The 21,723-nt window shown below is 43.8% G+C and overlaps 1 protein-coding gene across 3 annotated transcripts; it reads right to left on the bottom strand.

Moving 5' to 3' along the window:
- Positions 1–455: 455 nt before the first annotated feature.
- DEGS2 (delta 4-desaturase, sphingolipid 2) lies at positions 456–21,154 on the bottom strand. 3 transcript variants are annotated; one of them, XM_039712751.1, is made up of 3 exons: positions 21,108–21,154; positions 8,589–9,331; positions 456–2,747 (listed from the first exon to the last, which is right to left on the bottom strand). In XM_039712751.1, the coding sequence occupies exons 2-3, from the start codon at positions 9,303–9,305 to the stop codon at positions 2,604–2,606; spliced, it is 861 nt and encodes a 286-aa protein (XP_039568685.1). In that variant the 5' UTR covers positions 9,306–9,331; positions 21,108–21,154; the 3' UTR covers positions 456–2,603. The 3 variants fall into 3 exon arrangements, with proteins under 3 accessions (XP_039568685.1, XP_039568684.1, XP_039568686.1); XM_039712750.1 differs by lacking the exon at positions 21,108–21,154 and adding an exon at positions 17,947–18,079; XM_039712752.1 differs by lacking the exon at positions 21,108–21,154 and adding an exon at positions 17,390–17,435.
- Positions 21,155–21,723: the final 569 nt, after the last annotated feature.

Raw genomic sequence — 21,723 nt, 5'->3', positions numbered from 1 at the left:
GCTCTAACACACTTTTAACCCAGACCCATATGCCCTGTGGTTATGAAAAACCCCCTTCTGCCAACATCACTGGCAAAGAAAAGTGTCTGTGGAGAGAACAGGATCACAGCCTTCTCCAGCAGCACCCCACACACTGGAACTCGGCTCACATTGCTCATCTGCAGGCACTGCAGGCTTCCAGCCAGTTCCTGCTGAGATGGACAGTGCTGAGCAGGAGGAATGTGGGGCTGCCCAGGCTGAGCAAGTTGGGACCATGATGGAAATACTGATGGGAGGCAGGCGAAGAAGCAGCTGACAATTTTGGTTGGCTCAGTTACACCACAGCCTCTGTGTCAGGCTAGGTTAGTAGTGCACAGCAGGTGGGTGACCAGATCGTGAAACAGCTGAGTAAGCATGACTTACAATAACCTTACAGCATAAGGTCACTCATCAAAAGGATAAGGACAATAGTCATATTGAGGAAGATAGCATAATCTTTATTGTGGTTTTTATATTAACTTATTAAGTTGGACAAGAGAGTTGAGGAACAACTGCTAAAGACACAGGAAATTGAATATGTGATCAGAGTGCCAGCAAATCTGAAGTAAATTAATAAAAACCTGAAATTTCCTGACATGAGCACTGATACAAAGATAATGGAAGTTCCCACACCAGCACCTCTTCCTTTGGGAGAAAAGCAGCTTTAATAATTCAGATATAATGTCTTAAGTATGTTCATCACTGAGGAATCAGTAAAGGCTGAAGTGCTGGAAGAAGCCTCATTCTTGCTCTTTTTATCCAAAAGCACAAAACAGTATTGGTGAACAAACTGGTGCTCAGCCCCTGTATTAAAAAGGATCTTTATCTGCTGAGCAAGCCTGGGTATTTATTTACCCAACTGCCAAAATCACATGCGTGAGAAAAATGGAGAATGGGGAAATGAAGGAGGAACCCAAATGGCTGCAGGTTAGCACACCTGCCTAGTGAACAGACAGACTGGCTCACTGGATCTAGTGCTGTTGAAGGAAGGAACAAAATCATGTTTAGTGAGGAAATCAGGCTTCCCAGGTCTAATACTCTGAGGGACCAATGAGGCTGCACAGTAACTTTTTCTTTGTTACAGCCATGGATTTCCAGAAGAAAAAACCTAAACTGTTAGAGGGCTACACAGCAATTATATATAAATATATAATTTCTCTCTATTAACCACTTTGTAAGGACAGAAATATTTTGCCAGCTTTCATGTTAGAGGGAATTTACTAGATGGCATCGGAATTCCTGACTCCCAAGATATTGTGCTGCTTGGAAAAAGGTTATGTTGATTAAGGTTTTTGATGATATAGAAATATTGAGGATAGCCAGAAGTTTATAACAGGAGAGGACAGGCAGTAAGATTTTAGTATGCCAGTGGGTAGAAATGAGAGATGAAGGTTAATGTCAATAGCACCAAGAGATACAGAGAGAGAAACAACCCCATCTCCATGTTCCAGGTACATCCCCTTAACACCATCAGTGGCAATTTTACATAGCTGGAGTATCATGTGCTTCCCAAATGACAAGTTGTGCCCCTTATATGACAAAAGAAAAAAATTGCCATTATTCTGAAAGCAGTTAGGAAAAAATACCACCATGAAGATGAAGACATCTCCATGTCTTCACTGACACATACTCCTAACTCCCATGTACAGAAAGGGGTGTAATATAGAGGAGACCAAGAAAGGTGACCAGGAATGCTAATAATTTTGGCAAGGAAAAATTAAAACTAGAACCTGTCCTTTCTCCAGAGGACTTACAGTGGGGAAAAAAGGTGAGATACATGAAGTTATGAATACTGTTGAAAATGTGAGTAAGAAAGGACCACCCAGTTCCTCAAAGGCACATCCATGCTGATGATCAGGAACTAGGTGGAAGACTAAAAAAAGGATTTTTCCTTGCCAGAGTTCAGATCTGTCAGTTAACAATAGCATTATAGCCTAAGAATGGAAATTCATTCAAAAAAGGTTTAGACAAAGCTCTGGAATAAAGATCAAACAGCAACTACAAATAATGTTACAGACGTACAAAAATATAAACATATTCCATTGCATATATAAAATTTCTGCTATTAGCAATTATCAGAAGATATTAATTAGACAAGACATTGAGCTGAAAGCACCCTTGTGTTCTCCAGAGAGTATCATTTACTTCTGCATGCCAGCCTTCCCTGCTTCCACAGTCCTGTGCACACAGAGCATCTACTTCCAATCTGGCACCAAGAGAAACCAGTCTTGAGCTATGCACACACACATGCTCACACATAACACACAACAAACATTCCTCTCACAGATAAAGCTAAAACTTAGGCTTAGGCACATGTGTCCCAGAAAGTTAATTCTAAGCCTAGACTAAATGTTCACCTAATCATAGTTCACTCTAATCTAGGTTCTGAGGGTTGCATATACAAATATCCTTTATTAAAAAGCATCAGTTGTCTAAAATTGCTCCATTTTCACACCCATCCTCTTGGCATAAGCAGCATGCACCAACTTTAATTCAGTACACACAAAGATCCTTCTATGTCTGCAGAAAACTGAAGTCATGGGAATGAACAAACACACACCACTGAAGCAGGAAGAGCTACCCCGTTAGCTTTCCTTTGCCAGCTTGCACAGTCTCTTAACCCTTGAATAAGGACCAAGAGTGTCATCAAAAACAAAGTCCCACAGAACTCGAATCCAGGACTGGTGATGTGGGAGGTTATCATAATATTCTGCTGCAATCTTCTTCACCTGGAAGAAGAAGAGAGAGAATGAGCTGCACAGAGTCAGGTGTGTTTCAACCTTCACATTCGGATCTGATAGCACAGCCATTACCTGAAGTTACTTGTTATTGCTTGTGAGCTTCTGAAGTTCAGCCAAATGAGATGTGCTTAAATGTATTAGATACTTCTTAACAGATTTCTGATGTAAGTCTTGCCTTACAGTGTCATAATTTGAAAGGTGATGGATTGCTGCCTTCAGTCAGAACTATTTTGTCTCATTTCAGAGGTGGTGGGATCTCCACAATGATGAGATACTTTATCCACTTTATCAATTGCCAAGACTCCAGCACACTATATTTAAAGCCCTGTTTGCCACTTGTAATATTCTTCTGTTGAGGGTTCTGGGTAAGAGAGGATTAACAACTGAGAAAATGACAGACACAGCCTTGCCTACGCTTTGTTTTCTACCCTGCATTCTGCTACCATGATGCAAATACAAGAGATGAGTTCCTTCAGCAGGCAAAGAAAATCACAGGGGTGGTCTGTTCTCCTCAGTCTGATATTAAAAATACTGTGAGATTCATTATTAGGTCACAAGTCTAGTAAAATTTCATCCCTGCTACAATTCCCAAAGTCTTAAGACTGTTGCCATCAGAGAAGCATTGTGCATCATTGGGGAGTTAGGCCAGAACCAGAGGACAAAGAGGTTTCAAAGCTGGCAGGTTCAGGGGACTGAGGATTCCCAACTTATCTGTTATTATTCCTCCTCCAGCTAGATGCTTCGCTTTTTGAACACATTTATGCAGCAGCAGAATCTGTTAACTATAATACACTTGCACATAACTGCTTGGGCATGATTTTATTGCAGCTCCACCTCCTAGACAAACAAAGCTCTAGAATAGAGTAGTTTGTCTTGCTAGACAACATGACTTCTCTCTTTTAAACCCCGCAGAATTTTAAAGCCAGCTACACTGAGCACATTGCAGACTTCCAGTGAAGAGAGAAAGGGTTTCACAGAAATCTTCATGCAGGAAGAGGGTCTCATCACCACCCGAGGTATAATGGGGCAACCTTAGCACAGCATTTGACTGCTTGTGAAAAGGTAAGAATTCCAGTGAAAGTTAAATTATAAACTAGTATGGCTCCCTGCTAATTACCCCATTAATTCAGCTTCCTAGCAGACACTTCTCTGTGAAGTAGGTTGGATAATGTACAAGAGTCATTAAGATCTTTTACCTCTGTACCTCTGTCCCTTACACACTCCTTGTGCTCCTGGCATGGTAGTGCTGTGCTGGAGATTCAGTTCAGGTTTGACTGTATTCTGTCTTTCACTGAATACCTCCAAGTTCATAATTATTTTCTCTATCATGCTTTAAAACAATAGTTTGTACTTCAAAGTAGTTAATTTTCAATGATATTCAGACAATATCAGGATTTCTCCTTAGAGATATTTGTTAATAGTCATTAACAAAGAAGAAAGGAAGAGAGGTGATTTACAGCTTTCCAAGATCTCTGGAGATGCAGATTTGGTTCTCTGCTCCTTCTGTAACCCCAGTCAGAAATAATTTAATCTAGGTAGTGTATCCTCCCTTTTGCCAGCTGGGTAATTGGAATAACCGGAGGATGAGAGGGAGGACTATTTCCACAGTAAGCTCCCTTGAATGAAGGTTACTCATGAGGCCTGATGCAAACACAAAGGGGGGCTCAAACACCCAGCTTCAAAAGCTTCGCTCTAGATATGACATGGTCATTTCCTAGCACACAACTGCCTAGACCTTCCCTCCATTTTAGAAATTCTTCCTGAATTCTGCCTTTCAACTGTAGTTCAGCCCTCATCTACACTACTCAAGTTCATGTGGCAAGTCTACCATTCCACTCTTTCCCAGAGCCCCATCTATTTCTTGCCCTCTGAACCAAACCACATTTTCTTAAGTAGTTACATCATCCTGCAGAGCACTTGACCATGTTATATTCTGACCACTACAAGAGCTTCAGGAAGTTTTCCTATATTGCCCCTTGCACATGGAAGTAGATGGCTGGAGATTCACAGAAACCAACTCAGCTCCTAGGAGAAATCTCTCAGGCTGCGTCCTCTGGCTCCAAAGGAAAAGTAGTAGTGACAAAGGAGTAAAAACAGCCCAGAGAAGAGGCCAATAAACAGCCTGCCTATGTTCAGCCCAATAGCTTTTGCAAGCAATAGCTTTTGCAACCTTTTTTGCTTTTCCAGCATTTTGTGCAGGAAGGCAGGCACCACTTGCACCACTGCAAGGTCACTGGGCAGGTCAACTGTATCAGATGGACAGAAAATATGGAGAGGGGAAGGTGACACTGCAATAAGGAACAGAGGAAAGAGAAAATTTAATGAATGCAGTTAGAGGGGGGGACTTCTGAAAGATTTTTCTATGGAATCCCGAGAAATGTCTTTAAGTATCTGGAGGGTGCGTGTCAAAAGAATGGATCCAGGCACTTCTCAGGGCTACCAAGCAATAGGATAAGGTGCAACAGGCAGAAACTGATGCACAGGAAGTTCCACCCAAACATGAGGAAGAACTTCTTTACTGTGCAGTCACTGAGCACAGGAACAGGCTGCCCAGAGAGGGTGCAGAGTCTCCCTCACCAGGGATATCCAAGAACCATCTGGACACAATCCTGTGCCAGCTGCTCCAGAATAACCCTGTTTGAGCAGAGAGGCTGAACCTCACCCATTCTGAGATTCTGTTATCATGGAAGGATAACAAAAGATTGCAAAGTCTGCAGGATCATTACTAGGAACTTGGCACATGGTATATTGAGGCTTTTCTTCAAGTAGGTCAAGGTGGCAGGGCAAGAAATTACATCTTTTGGACTGAAACTTTTGTTCTGGTTCTGTGGTTGTGGAGCACAGTGACAGGACCCTACTCATACTCTTTATATCTGATAGGTACAAAAGCTAAACGCAGCCTAGTATTTCAGCATGGCTGTTACACACTCTTTGTCCTGGGGCTATACAGAAACTAGAGATCCTTACGACACAAAGCTGCAAAATTACATTTAGAATGCTCAAAGGTTTATTACTAGAAGTTCCCTCTATAGTCCCACATCCCCACCACAGGATGGTGGGCACTGGAACTAGCCCTCCTGGCCACCATAGGGTTAATGAAATCTGCAATTCAAAACCAGCACATCTACCATGTTTTCCAGTCTTGTCTGTCTAATAAATCTGGTTTCATACCATGTCTTTTCCTTTTCCCACAAGCTTAATGAGTAACTAGTTTGCCCCTGGTAACGCTGCTGCTTTTATTGCAGCTTCTAATAGAGTTCCTCCTTCTTCTCCAACCTCCTCTCTCCATAAGTATACTCTGTCCTCCAGACAATGAAGAATGGATCTCTTTACTCATTTGGTAAACAATGCAATATTTTATAGTTGTAAGACTTCATTCAAAGACAAATCTATTCTTAAGTCTACAGGGGTTTTTCTTAGAGCAGGGCCTTCATTGCAAAGTTAAATTTCATGGTCTCTTGTGTAATCTCTCATTATACTAGTGGGACAAGTTCTTACTGCACACCCATGTCATTCATCTTTAATATCCATAAGCTTATGAGCACAGCCTAATTCTTCCTCTTTCAAATCTGTCACAGTCCTAGGGTAAAGGTCTTTCCAGTGGCAAACACATTACTCAGAACGTTCTGAATGACACACCTGTAACAAAGGAAAACGCTGAATTTACTTTCCTGATAAGCAAGCTGAAAAGCTAGTTACTTTCCAAGATTAAGATCCAGTTATTCTCAAATCCTATTTCTCTCCTGATCTCAATCATGCAGGATAGATCTTTAAAGAGAGAGATCTTTACTCCATTTCTATTTGCCAATAATTAAAAATAAAAATAGTCTCACTGAGAGATCATCCGTATTACACAATGCAGCTATTAGAAGTTCAAGCATCTGAGACTAAATCTGAAAAAAAAAAGATCTTTGCTAAATGAAGAATTTGTCAGGAGGTTAAGCAAAGTAGAGCAAGATGCGGTTTCTAACCTGCTATGAAGTTCAAGATCTAAAGTTAATCAGAGAGGATCTGTTTCCTTATCTTTTTTCATCAGAGGGGCAGAGATTTTTTTTCTCATTTTGCAGAAAAGAGTAACCAATTTGTTTTAATGGTCAAAGGATTTTCTATGGGAACTGTTTTGCCAAAGAAAATAGAAATTTTTAAAATAGAATTCTTTTTAATAGCATTTTCATTTGTAATTGATCTCTCATCAGACTCCAAGTCTTTCATATAGTTCTGTCAGGCAACAGTGACTGACAAGCCTGCTCTCCTCCACCAGCAGGGCAAGTCTCAGTTGCCAAAGAGCAAAACACACATGAACACATGGCCATGAAATTCAGCTAATAACTCCATCCTCTTTATGCAGGAGGGCAGACACTTCAGCTGCTGCACTGCCTGAAGGAATTAGGCTGAACTATTTGTGGTGTGGGTGGAGAAGAGCTTTTCAGGTCTCAGTCAAGGCTGGAGCAACAGTCCCAGCAAGTTCAATTAGTCACTCACCTCCCTTGTGCAGGATACTGAGCTAACCTCCTTCTCTCCTATTTTCATTTTGGTAATCTAAGTATCTGAGCCCATCTAACAAGTTTGAACATTTGAAACTAAAGCCAAGCACATGCACTTCCCCGCTGAGCTATCAGGTGTATCAGTGATGGGAGTGCTTCACAGGAGAGCTTATATCCAAGTGAGGACTGCTGCACCAGCTCCTCTGGACCAGGAGCAGGCAGAGTCTCCAGGACAGACGTCCAGCAGCAAAGGAGTGATTGAAACACAATTGCAGGCTACAGAGAGGCTTCCCACACTCTTCTACACAAGAAAATCTCCCGTTTATTTGAATCTTCTCTCAGGGAGTGTGTCTGTGATGGAGAACATGAGCCCATAGAGCAGGGCTTCCCCGGGTATGCCATCACAGAAGTTGCACTTGGTGTCAGTAGTGGTGGGGAGGTCACAGCTCCTGAGCCTCAGGCTCTGCCTCCACCTCATATGGATATTGAGCAGCAGTTCCACACTTTGCATCAGGCCACAGAAAGAGGTTTCCTTCCTGTTACATCAGAGAACTTGTATGTAGGAGTAATCCTTGGAAGTCACGTACCTCTAACTCTGCGAGCACCTGCTGAGGAGCCCTTGCATAAAAACACACAAGAGCAGCTACACACCTGGAGGGAGATGGAAAACCATTCCTAGACACCTGGGCTTTGCAAATTTGATTCCCACAACTGATAAAACAAAAACAAAAAGGGGTTTGCCTTTCAAAGGAGGAAAGCCACAGTGCTTTCCCAATGACAGGTCAGGCCTCCTCAGTTTCTGTGGGTGGGGCAGGAGAGCTAAAAGAGTCTCAGAGAGTGCGGCTTTATTTTCCAGTGCTACCTGTGTCAGGCTGAAACATGCCCCAAAAATTATGTCATCTCAAAACCAGAAAAATTTTCTTTGATGTTAATCAAGAAATGTAGTTAGCAGATTGATCATTAGACAAATTTAAAATAGCAATTGCCACCTGCCTGCCTTTAGATGGGTCTTCAAACTTTCAGAGTCAAAACTTAGTGGCTGAAGGATGTAAATCCAGACATTTAAAGCCTTGTTGGAGGATTTTATCATGTAAAAGGGATTCCTCAAGCCCTCTGAGGATCAGATATTGTAGTTTGCATCAAATAAACCAAATACTACAGCAGTCTGACAGCCATTTCTCTCAATCTCTGGCTTACAATTAATTAGAAACAAATCCAAAAAGCTGTTCTCTTTTTTCCCCCTTTTTTTTCTTAAACTCAGTTGCTATGATTTGGAGTGTTTTCTTTGACACAGTTTAGCAGCTTTCATAAAAATCCAATTCACTCATGCTCATGCTGTACTTACCATGGGCAATCTGCAGCCAGGAATGCTGGGGAAGTCATGGTGCTCCATGTGGTAGCCTACATTGAAGGTGAGCCAGTTCAGAGGTCCGTAATAAGAGTATGTCTCATACCCTTTTAGGAACATGTAGTGTTCTGCTATGAAGTGCCCAGAAATGGGATGAAAACCCAAGCAAAGAATACTCCCTGCTATTAAGTAAATAACAGGTTTGAGCCCCCACAGGTAGTAAATTATGAGGTCTATGGAAAACTGGACGAAAGCATTAAGAATTTCCATCCGTGTGATTGCTTTGGGGTTCACATACAGTGGTCTCAGACTGTAGAACAGAGGCTGGAGGAACAGCCACAGCAGCTTCCGAAGCGGTGTGCAGAAAAACCAGCCCTCAAAGTCTGTGGGAATGTCCACATCCAAGCTGTCCCCTCCCAGGTACCGGTGATGGTCAATGTGGTATTTCTTGAAGGAGGCGGAATAGGGGACGCCAATGGGCAAGTTGGCAAAGATTGCAAACCACCGGTTCCACTTGGCCTGCTTGTTCCCAAAGGCCACATTGTGTGAAATATCATGGATGGCCAGGGTCAGGGAATGGTTGATGCAACCCCCAAAAGCATAAGCCCAGAAGAAAATCCATTTCCAAGACAAGTCTTTCACCAGGTAGCACGCCAGAAGCTGCATGAGAACCATTCCAGATACAATCCATTTTAAATGTGGATCTGGTCCCATCAGGGTCTTGATCTCTGGATACTTTGCTAAAGGGAAAAATGCAGAAAAAAAACCTTGGTTAGATCATAATTAGGTGAACACAATCACCTCTGTGACTCTCTGGTTTTATTGCACTATGTTTGAGGCCCTGGTTTTATAAAATGTTAATTTCAAAGTAGGGTTGCCACTATGGTGAAAGTTTTACTAGTTCCAGCATCATGTCCCATTGTGACTAATATTGTGAAATATAGACATCTAAAAAAAATACCCTGATGGTCCCTCTGTGGCATAATGTGCCTTTCCCACAATGAGTATTGCTTCACAGTGATGAGGAGTAATATGCCAAATCCTACAGGACTTAAGTTCTAAGAAACACCTTCTGTCATGTTTTTAAGTCTTTTATGTCCTTTTGTATTTTGCTCAGATGTTATTTTCCACTAAAGGGATACAACTGCCTTCTTTGTAGCCCTTTTCACACTGCTGTTTCAAACACACAAGCAGAGGAGAGAGCTGAGCAACAGGCTCACCAGGTTTTGCTCTGTGGTTAGATGACAAACACAGCATTTTAAAAAAATTCCTAATTATTTGAGTGTTTACCAGTGCTCACAACAGGTACAACTCTTCACACATAGTAACATCACAGTAAAGTCAGTAATATTATCAGGATTTTGTACAGCATGGCAAATTTTTCTCTGTTCCCATGTCACATACCAAAAGCAGGCATAAAAGCCACACAGATTATCACACAACAGCTTCATGAGACCTCACAAACACTGCAGTACAACAGACACCTGGGCTAGGCCTGCAAGTCTGAGTCATGTCAGGCCAGGACTAGCTTATTGATCTTCAGTCTCACCAGCCATTCATCTGTCCTTTAAAAAGAAAATAAAATACAGAGTGCAGCTGATCCTCTGGGTGCTGTTCACTGATTCACATCTCCCCTTTGCAAATCCACACTTCTCACTTCCAGTATTAACTTGCACATGATTCCTTCTGCTGCCTTATGGCTCTTGGCCACGTACTGACCTCCCTCCTTTAACTCATACTTTGCATTTCTCACTAATTGCAGCTTACACAGATAAGTGCATAAGAAGCCACTCATTCTGAACCCTGAGGTTACACAGTGTCCCTGTGAGTTTCATGGGTCCATTTTATGAATAGTAAAGTAAACATCATCTGACTGTCACAGTATAATACCAATGCAATAAAATCAGGTTACAATGATCTGCATCTATGCAGCTGTGTCTACTATAAACAAAGGCTGGAGACCATACATGTAATTTATGTGACCTTGAAAGCAGTGGCAGATACTGAGTGTGGGATGCAGAGAAGGTTTTTGTAGAAGTGAACTCTGAGAAGTTTGCAGAAACTCAAAAAGATGAAGTGCTACTTAAAGAAGCAGGTTAATGTGGTCATGCTCTGCAACCATTCCAACAACCCTTGAGCCTCTTGGCCAACTTCAGCCCATCTTGACAGAAATTAGAGATTACAAAGATTAGAAAAGTGCTGTAGAAGATGAGGACAAAGGAGATATACTCAAATCTTCTGAGGATAAGGAGGTCAAGGTCGACATGTGAAGTATTCAGGCAAGAGAGAGATTTTCTAAGTGCTGGAAAGCTGTAGTGAAAGTTCATCTCTTTCTAAAATCAGACAAATATTTTGACAAAAATCTCCAGAAACTCCAGGGGGTTTTTTGTTTTGCTTGTTTGTTTTTTGTTGCTGTTTTCACTATTCTTTAAATTATATTTTTCACACCAATAAAGTTAACACATCAAAAGTTGTTCTCTAGTAGCAGAATAGGTGCTTTAGTTTTACACACAGTGCTGCTTATGCAAAGTTTATTCTAAAGTACAAGAATATAACAGCCTGGTCAGAAAGACTGTTACAGGCACGCAGTTTTATGTAGCTTAATCTCTTTCTTAGGGTCATCTGTACAAAAGCCAGAAAATGCTTTGATAAGTCAAGCCACTTCAAATGTTGTCACATCAGACGGCTGGTAGAGATAAGTCACTGCAGTCACCAGGAGATGAAATGTAAAACAACCAAATCTGCCCCTCAGCCTGGTCAAATTAAGGCCACACTGGCTCCCCGCTACCAAAAAAAAAAAAAAAAAAAAAAAAAAAAAAACCCAAAAAAAAAAAAAAAACAAAAAAAAAAACCCCAAACAAACAAAAAAACACAAAAAAAAACCCAAACCAAAACAAAACAACAACAATATTTTAATGGGATGAGAAACGCTTCATACTGTCATTTGAAAATAATGGAAGTTTTTGACCTATTTCTTTCTGTGGCAGCCAACAAGGACTGCAGATTCCATTTAAAAGGTTCCAGAGCAGTTGCCAAATGGCAGCAACAGTTTCTGCAAGCAGCAATGCAGGCAGGTTGCACTTACCACAGGTGACGGCTATTAAGTAACTTGCCAGGGTTTAATATTAAATTCAACACATGATTAACTCCAACAGTAAATTTTTGCATACTAGTCAAACCACAATACTATGGCTGTTTATCATTAATACTGATAAAGCCATCCTGAACCATGGCATGGAAAAATTCAGGTTTCTCCTCACAGAGAAACCATGGCTTGGGCAGTGAATGAAGGCATGGACACACAACACAGGACAGGACACAACACCTACAGTTATGTGACTGCATGGGACCAAGTTCTGCCCTTTATAATCCAATGAGAACAGGAGAGACCCAGCTGCTCTGGTGTTTGCACAGCACATCTTCCAGCCTCCAGCTCACTGGGGAAGTCTGCTAGCTCAGGCCAGCAGATGGGTTATCCATGTGTGCTGCTTCCAGTTGTCCAGACTGAGCCACTGTCCTGCTGTGAGAGGGTGGGGACACTGGTGTAGATGTACAGCAGTGCACAAGGATGACTCTTCTGTCTCCAAGGTCAGCACACTGCCAAAGCAGCACAGGCACTTTAGTACAGTAGGTAAATATAGTTAGTAACTCTGCCCAGAGAGCCCCACAATCTCTCTGCTCCACAGTGGTGAGACAGCATTCCCCACTCTTACAAGTCAAGAGAGAACAAATGCAAGTATATTTTCAGAAAGGTTCACAATTCTGAAACAACCCATTTACTGAATTAACTTTTCACAGAGATGACTCCACAGTTCTACATGTCCTTTGAGAGGCAGGTCTCACTCGCCAAGTGCCTAAACTGACAAATTAATCTGACTGTGTATTTTGTTCTGTTGATGCTTCTCTCTGGAGATCCAAGAGCACTCACCACAGCCCTACAGTGATCCTCAGCCAGGGCTGGAGCAATTGTTCCTGGACAGGCCATTGGCTGTTGTTCCTCCTCCTCAAGAGACAGCAAATACTTGTTCTGAACTCTCACTTATCCTCTGTCCTACTCATCCTGTCCTTGAGATATCTCAGGCAAGTCCCAATGATGGCACTAGACACAATTTCTCATTGATGTGACACCACATACTTCACACTTGCATATTTTGGTACACATGGGATTTGAAAGTGAACAAGAGCAGGAGCTGCCCACAGAGACAGTGGTGATGGAGGTTTAAAGGACCAGCAGCCCTTGCCCACATCAATAAGAGACTAGCAGTAAAAGGAGAAGAAATTTAATTTCTTAATTTTCCTTTCTTTTCACTCCAGGTGCAGCATACTGATACAGTCAATGTGGATGTACTGCTCAGCATAAGGCACTTAAAATGTTTGTTAAAGGGAAGTAGGAAAAAAAAAATCTGTGATACTGCTGTCCTGGACTGCATTTTATTGATTATGAGTCCCTGCCAAAACGGATAAAAGAGACACCAGGCACAGAATGTAAGCTTTATTACTCCATGTCCTATGCTGGAGCTGGTATGTGTACCAAATAAATACACAAAACAAAAGAAGACGGTTTACTGACATTACAGTGTTTTGCCTTGTAGCACCTCAGCTCAAAAACCTGCTTATAAAAGCACAGCACACCCAAGTCCCCCGTGAATGACATGGACAAGCTGAAGCAAGTCCAGAGGAGGGCTGACAATTGTAAGAGAGCTGGAGCACCTCTCCAGTAAGGAAAGGCTAAGAGAGCTCAGAATTGAGGCTGGTCAGCCTGGAGAGGAATATGCTTTAGGAAGACCTTATTGCCTTTCAACATCTAATGGGTGTTTAATGGAATGATGGGGACTGACTGTCTATTAGGGCTTGTTGTGATAGGTTAAGGGGTAATACTTCCAAACTAAAAGAGGAGACATTTAATCTAGACATAAGGAAGAAATTTTTTACAAAGAGGGTGGTGAAACACTATCACAGGTTGCCCAGAGAGGTTGCAGATGCCTCATCCCTGGAAAAGCTGGGTTGTCTGGGGCTCTGAACAACCTGATCTAATTGATTATGTACCTGGTACTCAATATATTACATTATTCTATTATTATTATTCTATTATTATTCCATTATTAATTCAAATAATGCATGAGTCAAGACACGGGCAGGATACACAGAGGACAATATGCATGACAACAGCTTCTGGTTTTTCAGAGTCTCCTGTGAAAAAGCCCCTCCAGTACACAAAATAATAAGAAACTTTTGGCCCAGTTAATTACACTGAAGTTTTATATGTCCACTGTGCACGGACAGGTGTCTTGTATTTGTCACCCACAAGCTTCTAAATGTACTAGCAGGTCCAAGGGCAGTGGGCCACCCAGGAGTGGCCACCAGAGGGAAAGTACCACAGTGGTGCCACTGCCAGTGTCAGCAGAGGTGGATGATGTCAGCACATCACTATGTCAGCACCTGTGACCTGTTTGCTTACATTTGTTTATTAGCTGGTTCAGAGTAAAAGGATGTAGGAATGTAGGAAAGAAGGCTTCCAGCTCCTTCTGAAACAAAAATCTGCAATATGGACTATGCTGAAGCCTTGGGTTGTACTTAATACATTTCCCATGGAAGACCACAAATGCCTAAATCAGTCACTTTCTGGCCATGTGATTTATTTCAAAGGTGATGCCCACAGGGAAGTTGCATGAGCACAGGCACAGCAGCTCTCCTGGGTGCCCATCAGAGGATGTTCACACTCAGGGGCAGCACTGTGCCCACGCACTGCAGCATGAAGGGCAAACATCCTTTCTTCACCAGAAGCACGTGTACTTCAGAGCTTTGATTTAACCTAGGGACATCATATATTGCATATTTCAGTAGGTACAACTTATCAGAATTTTCATAAAAGTGAGGTTTAAAAAGGCAACAAAAGAGACAGCTGGAAGAAATAGCAGATTAATCTCTAAATAAGAGAGCAGAGATGGAAGCTATACTCAGATCAGCTAAATGCTAAAATAAAATGGATTTTGGCTTTTTAAGTTTGTTTTACCTATCCCCATGAGCTAACATCCCAGCCTTCCTACAGAATAAAGTACATACAAAACACTTGCACCATCTCCACTCCAAAATAACTAACCATAAAACTAATTAAATAACTATTAAGCATTCTTGTATGTTAGATCATATTCAGATGTTTCTGGTCTATCCTGAGCAACATTGGTTCAGCTCTCATCCTCAGCAGCAAGCAAGTGCTTTCCTAAGGATCCTGTGAGACAAGATATTTTCTGTCTAACTTACAGTAATTTTATAAAGTTAGATCCAGCTTATGGCACAAATATGATCTCACTCTTCCCATGTCACAACACCTTGTTCATTGCTTGCATTTGGGAACTTGTTTGCAGGTGAAATGACCACACATTGTAGGATTATGGTGTTACCTGCATTTAAGCAATGATTTTTTCCATCTGTCAAGAGTCAAAAGCTGTCAACACTTCCCACTGAGCAAGAGCACAGTTTCTCAAAGTCTTTCAGTCCAAGAAATCTTTACTGACAAAAGGTATAAATCCTATTTCTACTAGATGCCCTCTCTAGTATCTCCCCCTAATTGCATTTTTGTAACTATACAGAAAGATTAAGCAGATATAGATGAACAAACTTTTCCATCAGGAAGGTTTTAACCAGATCTTTCCCTAACAGAGCTTACTGCAGCATTACACAAATCCCAGTCCTGACACAAGGCAGTAACAGGCTTTTCATAAACAAGACAGGGAGAGAATAGCAATGAAACAATTCCATTTCATAAACTGAAAAGCGTGAATAACGTGTTCAGGAACACGTATAACGTGATCAGGGCCCAAGTGCCAGCTTGGCAGGAGATCTCCTCTCTAAGTCAGAAGCAGTTGCACACAGACAGTACTAAGCACAAGCTACATTTTAATACCTACATACTACAAAGAGATAAGAGAGAAAATATCTCCTCTCCCTTGTGCAAAATGTTGATCTATTTGCTGGTATAATTATAGCCTTTAGGAATGGCAAGCCTCATCTAGTGCAGCAGTGTCCTGCACAAAGCCAGTTTGCAGCCAGCCCAGCTGACAAACACTGCTCACAGCTCTGCAGCTCAACTGGAACCAGTTGCCCAGAGAAGCTGTGATGGCCCATCCCTGGAAGCGTTCAAGGACAGGTTGGATGGGGCTCTGAGCATCCTGAGCTAGCAAAGGATGTCCCTGCCCATGGTAAGGAGACTGGACTCAGGGAGCTGTCATTCAAACACAGACACTGACTACAAAAACCTTACAGACATCTGGGCTACAAACACTTAAACCAGGACAAACAAATTTGTGATGAACTTTTTTTACCTGTCAGATGCCCTATAGGAACATATTGGGACAACAGCCCAGGAAATACCACTTGTGTAGAAAGAAATGCCTTATGTGTTTGTCAGTCGGCCTTTTTTTTCCCCCCTAACAGATAATTTCCATTTGTATTTAAATCCAAATAGTCATGCCTGAGAGAGACCATTTTAAAAAGCTGGAGCCCAGAGAACAATCAAGTTTCAGTGCTTAGCAACTAAATCATTAACCTATTGGGAAGGAAATAGTTCCTTTACCAGCAGGAATGCTGTCCCCAAGGCATTGTTGTACACAAAAATGTAAAATGCATGGTTTTATATAGATATTTGTTCATATGTATTTAAGATTCTTACTGTGTACTCCAGCTTAGCAGACACTAAACACTTTAGTAACTATATACTCTGAATACTAGGTGACCTTAGGCTTTGCATAATAGAGTGAGGATCATTACACAAATCTTGTGTGATATATTATGATAGTTTCAGTAACTTTTGGTAGCATTTTGGTATTTGTGACACTAGCTTTATAATCCATTCTGCCTTATGAGAGAGAGACCATTCATGTCTCTCTTTCCATGTTGTATTTCTCTCTATCCTTCCTTCCACTCCCACATCTGGGGCAGAGGAAGCTGTAAAGGAGATGGACCTTGATTCCAATTGCTTGTTCTTAAAGAGGGGGTGGGCAAAACCTCTGCAAGTGTGCCACTGAAGAGTCCTAAAAAGAGTTTGCTGCAACAAGGGAGTCCAAGTGCCTCCTTACGGCTTCATCGTGGTTTGCACTCCCCATTCCACAGCACAACCAAAACTACAAATGAGCAGCAAGGGCAGAGACCCACCATACACTCTCCCACCCTTAGCTCACCAAAATGTAGTCCCCTTGGCTGAAGGGATGAGGAGCACAACACCAAGAAGCATCATTTGCTATACTGATGTAATTTGACTATCATGATTACATAGTAAAATAATTATTACTTTCATGGATGTAATTCAAACCTGGACGTGGATATTCCACCACTGCAACTATACCGGAAATGTTTTTGTAATTTAGATTAATCCTGGATTAATCTGTAAGATTGTGGGGGAGTTAAAAAACTGCACCTAATTAGCATATAACTTGTGCAGCAGCTCAGTCAGAAGCTCCACTGCTTTTTATAACAGCTCTAAAGCTATAAAGTAAAAACTCGTTATTAAAAGTTATAAAGTAAAAACTTTATCCTACTCTTTAGGGGGAAAAAAGAAAAACGACCAACCCAACCAAAATGAAAAGAGGAGAAAAAACAAAAATCTTTTGATCAATAAAAAGTTGAAAATGTCTTTTTAGGAGATGCGCAACAGTACCCTGTGACAATTCTGAATTATCAGTTATTCTCGAAAACGATCTCCAGAACAGCCCAAACCCCGCACAAAAATAAGCCTCCCGACCCACCACACTCCCGTGAGCAGCTGAACGCTGCGTGTACGGCAGGAAAATACCGGAGTGTACCTTGTCCCCGACAAGCAGCGGGGACTTGCCATTGTCCTCCAGCAGATCGGACCCGCATGCCCGGTCACTTTCCTGCACCACCGAGGCGCCGGGGACACGTGCCCGCGGGAGGGCTCCGAGCCCGGGGCACACCCGCGGGGCCGCCGCCCGCCAGCACCCCCGACGGCGGCGGCACAGCCCGGGACAGGCGGGCGCTGGGCACAGCCGGGCACAGCCCGGGACAGGCGGGCGCTGGGCACAGCCCGGGACAGGCGGGCGCTGGGCACAGCCCGTGCCGCCCCGTCGCCGCTGCCGCCCGGTGACCCGGCTCGGCACAGCCGGGCTCGATTCGGCCGCGGCATCCCCAGAAGGCAGAGAGTTGGGAGCGCTGCACTCCTCGGGGGACACACCCAAGAGCCCACCGGGCTGCGGCACTCGCTCTCCGCAGCCTGGCCACCAGCCCGAGCCGCACCGACACCGGCGGTCCCGGCGCGGACCCCCCGCCCCGTCCCGGAGCGCAGCCCAGCCCAGCCCGGCTGCCCGAGCCGCCGCGGCCGCTCCCGGACTCCCCGCCGTACCCAGGATCTCCTTCCTGCGCTGCGTGTGGGGCTGCTCCGTGTAGACCCACTCGAAGTCGTCGCGGGTGACACAGTTCCCCATGGCGCCGGCTGCGCCCCGCGCCGCGCTGTCCTTATAGCTCCGCGCCCGCGGAGGGGCGGCTCCTCCGCCGCCCCCGCCCCGCCGCGCACCGGGACAGCTCCGCGGGCAGCACCGGGGGAGCGGCACAGCCCCGCCGGGATGAGGGTGCCTCGGGGCTGACTCGGGACAGGGGACGGGCGGCCGAGGCTCGCCGTGCCGCAGGGACCTCGGAGACAGCCAGGAGAGGTGCGTGCTGGCAGGACAGCGGGGATCCCGTCTGCTGCTGCCAGCACCGGGGCTCGGCACAGCCCCTACACCCATCGCTGCCGCGGGCGGCTCCAGGGCACAAGGGGAACTCCAGCGCCGCAGGTCCCCGGGCACTTCCAGGCACAGCTTTTGGTAAGCAAAGGTATTCCAAACGCCATGAATCCAGAGACAGCCCTAAGCAGAACCGTGGATTAGGGCAAAACCCAGTTGAGTGAGCTCCTCCCAGGGGTGGAAGACCTAGAACAGTGCAAAGGCGACCAACGACTGACATACATTTTGACATACATTTCCTTGGCGCTCTGACAATCTTCGTGAGCTATCCCGGCAGAATCCTGCCCTTGGCTGCATAACACTTCACTCCTGGTAGTCTGCAGCCCATTTCCCAGGTACTGTCCCTGCTGGAGCAGCAGGAAATCACACTGCTACCTTGGTAACAAAACCAGGCAAAGGACTTGCTAACCTGAAAACTAAGGTAACCTTATGTACCTCTTTAGCCTCTCTGATTCACAGAGTTACACGTTACACAGTGCTGTTTCCACACACAAAACCCAAAATTAAGGTGCTGCCCTTGTTCCCACTATATTCTTTTGCAAGTCCATACCTGACCTCCTGTCCATCTTCACTCATTATACCCAGCCCCATTAGTCCTTCCAACAACATCACATGTGGATCAGCTCCAGTTTTGTTTCATTCTGTTTCAATATGAAAGTCTCTAGAACCCCCCATTCCATCCTACCCTTAAAAATGCCTATTACAGGTGGAAGGGAAAAGGGACAAAAAAACAGTCTTGAAAATATGAGATCTACATAGTTTTCAGCAAGAATTTTTGCCTACAAACTATCACCTCTTATATTAGCCTAATGGAACTATTTAAGATGTCTTGGTAGAACAGTGACACCAAGGGCTAAAAACCACCAACAATGAAACAACGCATGAACCCAAAACCCCGACGCTTGACTGCTAGGAAACTTTAGGAGGTGTTTTTGAGAGTTAGGGGGTTTTGTCCCTGTCTAAATCACAGACTCACAGAAGTTGAGTTGGAAGGGACACACAGGACCATCGAGTCCAGCTTCTGGCCCTGCACAGCACCACCCACAAGAGTCTCACGATGAGCTTAAGAACATTGTCCAAACACTTGAACTCTGTCAGGCTTGGTGCTTTGACCACTTCCCTGGGGAGCCTGTTCCAGCCCAACCATGTTCCCCTCAAGGCCCTTCATTGTCTTTGTTACCCTCCTTTGGATGCTCTGTTCCAGCTTAAAACATAAATCCTTGAATAATGAAAGGCGCAAAGCAGGTTCAGTGGAAGGGCTGTGGTGTAAAGTGAAACAGTTTTACCTGCAGCAGGAGCAGGAGTTTAACCATTTTGCTGTTACAGCTCAGCTCTCTGCAAGTACAATGGTTTCCTCACTATTGCTCCAGCACAAGTTTGGTGCTTGCCCAGGAAGTTGCAGGGTCCAACCCAGATAAGAGACTGTTAATCCCAGTTAAAGTTATTGCATGTTTCCAGAATAAATGGATTGTTCAGAGAGCAGATGCATCAGTATCTCAGCCTAAACCTTTAATTGGCTCAAATGTTTTGGTGTGTTGACAGTACCCGTGGAGAAGCCAAAGACACTAAATGTGATGACACCCTTCTGTCACTTCCTGCTCAGGTGCGCTGAAGGTGACTAAAAAAGAAATTAGTGGGGCAGTCCATGCAGTTACAAAGAAAACAAATATTACTTCACCCCAAGGCTTGTCCAATAGGATAGTGCTATTGCATTATGCTAAGTTACACATGGAAACTTAATATCTCCTTTGTAGGCAAACAGCATCTCCTTCATGTAGCTCATTACTACAGACTCAGCCTGACCACATAAGAAGAACAGAAAACTTTTCTGTCTCCAGTGAGTTGGCATCTGGTTTTGAGAACAGAATTCCATGCTTTATATTTCTACAAAAAGCCAAACAAATAATACTAATTCAAGAGTAATTGTGGACGCCAGACAAACAAGAAACACCAGCTTTAGATTGTCTTCTAGAATTAGCAAAAGTATTACCCAGTTCTGACCACTTGGCATCCTTCGTTTTACAGCATCCTAGTAAAATAATGCACAATAGAAAAGGGAGGGAGGGGGTATTAGTGGCACTAGCAATAATAGCCCTTTTAGTGGATAGTGTAATGACTGTGAACTCCACAGATTCACAAAGTCACTACACTTTACACAGTTCAAATGTGCTCCACACGGTTGGGTTCTCTCAGCTGTAGCCTCCCCTTTCTCATTTAATTTCCCATACTTGTTTGGGATTTCTGGGAACTACTGAGAAGCCTAGCTGAGGGAAATTCTTAACACACTCAGGAGGAAGAGCACAACTGGTGACTCTGTGCAAGGTACCATCAAAATATCTAGTTTACATAGTTTTAAGTACACATCACACTAATCTCCAGCATCCCAGGGTAAAAAAGACAAGTCCTTTGCTCCACTGAGGACATGGTCTGCGATTTACAGCTCTGAAGCAAGACATACTGGTCCACAGCTGCACACATTCAGACAGACTCACTCTTCCTCACCCAAAGGTGCTTATCCATCAGCTGGCTTCCCAACATGAATGCATTTCTGCTATACAACCCAGTTACTTCCTTTTGCTCATGGAAAGGACAGGTGACAGAGTAAATACAGCAGGAAGACCTATATACATCTTCTAGTGACTACTGCCAGCCTTGGGAGTTTGAGGTATATTATTTCTGCCCTGGTGTGCAGGTCTTAACTCCTCTTCTTGTGGTTGCCAACAACTAACCTTTGTTAAAGTTGCTGTTCAGGAACTAAAATAAAGTTGTTTGGGAATTTTACCTCTAAATAAATTGTTTTCTCCTCAGAAGTAAGAGCTCCATGTCCCAGGACAGATTTGTATTTTCAGTTACTGCAATGCCTACTTTCTCTATTTGCATACAGGACCTTCTTTCATTACCAGAAGAAAACATAGCCACAATATTTGCTTTTTTATTGAAAATTTTGCTGTCATTTTGACTTGGGTATCACTCTGACCTGATGCAACTACTGTCAACATTTACAGCGTGACGTACTTTCTTGAACAAAGTCAAATTTTCATAGGCAGCATAGTTTGTAGATGAGCCACGCCAGCACACACCCACACCGAAGCAAGCCCAGGAGAAACCATTTGCCAGTTTGCCTTGCTTGTTTTCCCATCCCACCTGCGCTGACCCTCCCCGGGCTCATCCTGGATTTCTCTTTCCATTGGGTTATGTGTGGTAGAGTTGAACTGAGCAAACCGAGGCGCTGAGGAGCCTTAGGAGGAGCTGGGGCGGGGGTGGCTGCGGGCCGAGGGGCTCCAAGGGTTCTTCGCTGCGGCCAGGGCTCGGCTGGCCCCGGCTGCGGCAGCGGGGCCCGCAGCGATCCCGGGCGGGCGGCTCACGTGGAAACAATTTCCACTTCTAGACAATTTTTT

Source organism: Passer montanus, unplaced genomic scaffold, assembly GCF_014805655.1.
Source record: "Passer montanus isolate IOZ18808 unplaced genomic scaffold, ASM1480565v1 scaffold27, whole genome shotgun sequence".
Lineage (NCBI taxonomy): Eukaryota > Metazoa > Chordata > Aves > Passeriformes > Passeridae > Passer > Passer montanus.
This window is presented reverse-complemented; position numbering and strand designations above follow the sequence as displayed.

Bases quoted from the DNA above. Each gene is read 5' to 3' on its own strand.
- DEGS2 (XM_039712750.1), bottom strand. From the start codon at position 18,028: ATGGGGAACTGTGTCACCCGCGACGACTTCGAGTGGGTCTACACGGAG. The intron at 9,332-17,946 runs GTACGGCGGGGA...TTTTCCCTTTAG, and splicing joins GCGCAGGAAGGAGATCCTGG to CAAAGTATCCAGAGATCAAG. The intron at 2,748-8,588 runs GTAAGTACAGCA...TTCTTCTTCCAG, and splicing joins CTGGCTGCAGATTGCCCATG to GTGAAGAAGATTGCAGCAGA.